The following is a 2,601-nucleotide window of genomic DNA, read 5'->3' as shown; positions in this document are numbered from 1 at the left end:
ACCTTGATTTAGAAATAGTGGGCAGGAGCTGCCTGGTCCACTCCCAAGGGACATCTTTGCATGGGTTTGGATGACAAGGCCCCACCCTACGTGGCAGGGAACAAGAGTGGGCGGAGTGATTTTCCAGCTGTGTCCCCACCTTTGTCCTAGTCTTGCTGCCTTCTGCGCAGTGTGTCTGATCTGCCCTCCTCTTTCTCACAGCTGTCCTCCCACAGTCGACGACCACACCAGGTGAGTTCTGCTGTTCCCCAAGAGTCGGGTGTCTCCTCCTTCCCTGCTCCTCTCCCCATCCCCAGGTCAGCAGCTGCATGAGGTCACTGTGCACTTTTCCTGCTGCCCAGAACATTCTGTGATGTTTTAGCATGTGTGGTGGGTGCAGCTGAGCTCACGGCATGTAGATGATCCTTTGTGTGTTGGGGGGACGTGAGCCTTCTGGCTCCTGACGCGGGTGCCGCACGGCACTCACTCGGCAGTTGTGTTGGGAGAAGGGGTTTCTGTCCGGAGACACAGGTGCTGGAAAGCATCCTGTGTCCCCAGTGTCACATGCCAGGGCAGAACAGAGATTTTTCTTGTCCTGCACCCCAGGCAAAGAGTGAGTGATGCTTCTACCGACAAACCGTGTGTCAGGAGAGAAGTGTCATTGTCCTTTGGGCAATGTGTCCCCTGTTTCCCTTGTCATGGACATTCAAGGCCATGGCCTTGCTCACTGCAGGCTCCCTACAAGAGTCCTCTTTCTTCCTCAGCCCTAGAGCGTCTCTGTGTGCACTGTCCCTGCTCACAGTGCTGGGTCACTAGTCCCCACCGGGGTTCCATACCCATTCCTGTCTAATCCTGCTGTGTCTTTCTCTGCAGCTTGGTGGCCCACAACGTCTCCTTCCCATGGTAAGTTTCTTTGCATCCCGCCAAAGCATCAGCACGTAGCACTGCGGTCTGCAGGCCTCGGGGACATTCCTGTGTCTTGCGTGAATCCTCTGGCTGCTCACCCGCTCCCTCAGCGAGGAGGGTTCCCTTTCCCCCCGGTTGTGATTTGTACTGTAAGGGGCATCAGTTAGTCAGGATGCTGTTGTTTGCAAGGGACAGGAACCCAAGTCAAACTCTCTTAGGTTAGAACAGAATTCATTGGCTGATTTATCTCGAATGTTTAGTGATGGATCTGGAGCTGCAGGCACAGCTGTATCCAGCAGTTCTGAGTCTACTCTCCCCCATCTTCTCTTATCCCTGCCCTGTGATCCGTGTGGGCTTCCGTGTCAGCTTGCTTTCTACACACGGGGAGAAGGTCAGCAGTTGCCATCCCCAAGCCTATATCCCTGAAGGAGTAAGAGTCAGTGTGTGCCATGACCTCTGGGGGACAAGGCTGCCTGCTTGGCAACGAGCGCTTTCTCCCGCCCCACGTCTGTGTGCTCTGAGGGCTCAGTTAGTTATATGCCATCTGCACACCCCCTGGGGAGAGGGGGACAGTGTGGGCACCAGGCCCTGCTTGAACCTTGTGGGATGCTCGTTTTCTCACGGGAAGGACGATTTCCGTTACAGTTAAAAGCAGGGCAGGAGATTTGACACAGAGACCGTATCCTTCAGTGAGAGCTTTGCTTTCTTGCCATCTTCCCTGCTGCTTGCTGGGTGTCCGTACCTGTCTCCCCGCCAGAGGGAACTGTCCCTCTCCCTGGGTGTCGGCCCCTGTGGGTTCTCTGCTCTGGTGCAGGCCCTGGGTCAGGGTCTGAGCTGTCAGTGGAGATTCCGTGGAGGCCTCAGAGGGCCTTTATGTGCTTGTGAGCCACTTGTCCGTCTTCCTCAGGGACGGCACGTGTCACAGGTCTTCCTCCTGTGGCCCTGCCCTCATCCAGGATCTTGGACTCAGGGAGTCAGGACAGGGGAGCGCACGCAGTCTCTGAGCTTTTCCCGCGTCTGGGAGATCATTGCAAGACTTGGACTTTGCTACTACTTAGACCAGACCCACATCAGGAAAACCACAGCCTCTGGGAAGAAATGCCCGAGGTAGTAGCTAAACGACCCTCAGCCATCCCTTTGCCTGGTGGTCCAGGGCTGGTAATGAGCACGTGTTGGCAGCCAGGGAAGCCGGGGGAGGCAGGGAGAGAATTTTCTGTGTCAGAGAACAGGTGCCCCAGGAGGGGATTACATGGGCTGATATGATTTGCTTGTCCAGGGCCCGTTTTCTTTTTTTACTCCTCAAAGAGATTTTCATTTCTTATTGATCTGAAATTACAAATCATTTGCATGTATTTGCCTCTGTGTGTGTGTGTTTGTGTTTGTGTCCATTTAGTAGAGTGAAGATTAATAATATTTCCCTTTATTATTGTGGTGAAATATATGCCTAACATAAAATTTATCCTTTCATCAATTTTAGTGTGTAATCTCGGTGGATTAGTTACATTCACAGTGTCGTGCAGCCGTCCTGGCCATCTAATTCCTGTTTTTAAATCATCCCAAACTGAACAACCACACCCGTCACCCATCACACCCCATTCTACTTTCCCCAGTTCCCGAAAGCCCCTAATCTGCTTTCTGTCCACATGGATTTCGCTGTTCTGGACATCTCCTATGAAATGGGACCATGGCCTCTGTGTCTGGCTTCCTTCCCTTAGC

At 53.2% G+C, this 2,601-nt stretch overlaps 1 protein-coding gene across 1 annotated transcript in view; it reads left to right on the top strand.

Moving 5' to 3' along the window:
• The window catches only part of DMBT1 (deleted in malignant brain tumors 1), an 83,852-nt gene that overhangs the window by 54,351 nt on the left and 26,900 nt on the right, over positions 1–2,601 (top strand). The window contains exons 11-12 of the mRNA XM_012642378.1: positions 202–231; positions 853–882. Of these exons, the coding sequence (XP_012497832.1) occupies positions 202–231; positions 853–882 (60 nt within the window). The remainder of the gene's footprint in view (positions 1–201; positions 232–852; positions 883–2,601) is intronic.

Source organism: Propithecus coquereli, unplaced genomic scaffold (genome assembly GCF_000956105.1).
Source record: "Propithecus coquereli isolate 6110/MARCELLA unplaced genomic scaffold, Pcoq_1.0 Scaffold179, whole genome shotgun sequence".
NCBI lineage: Eukaryota > Metazoa > Chordata > Mammalia > Primates > Indriidae > Propithecus > Propithecus coquereli.
This window is presented reverse-complemented; position numbering and strand designations above follow the sequence as displayed.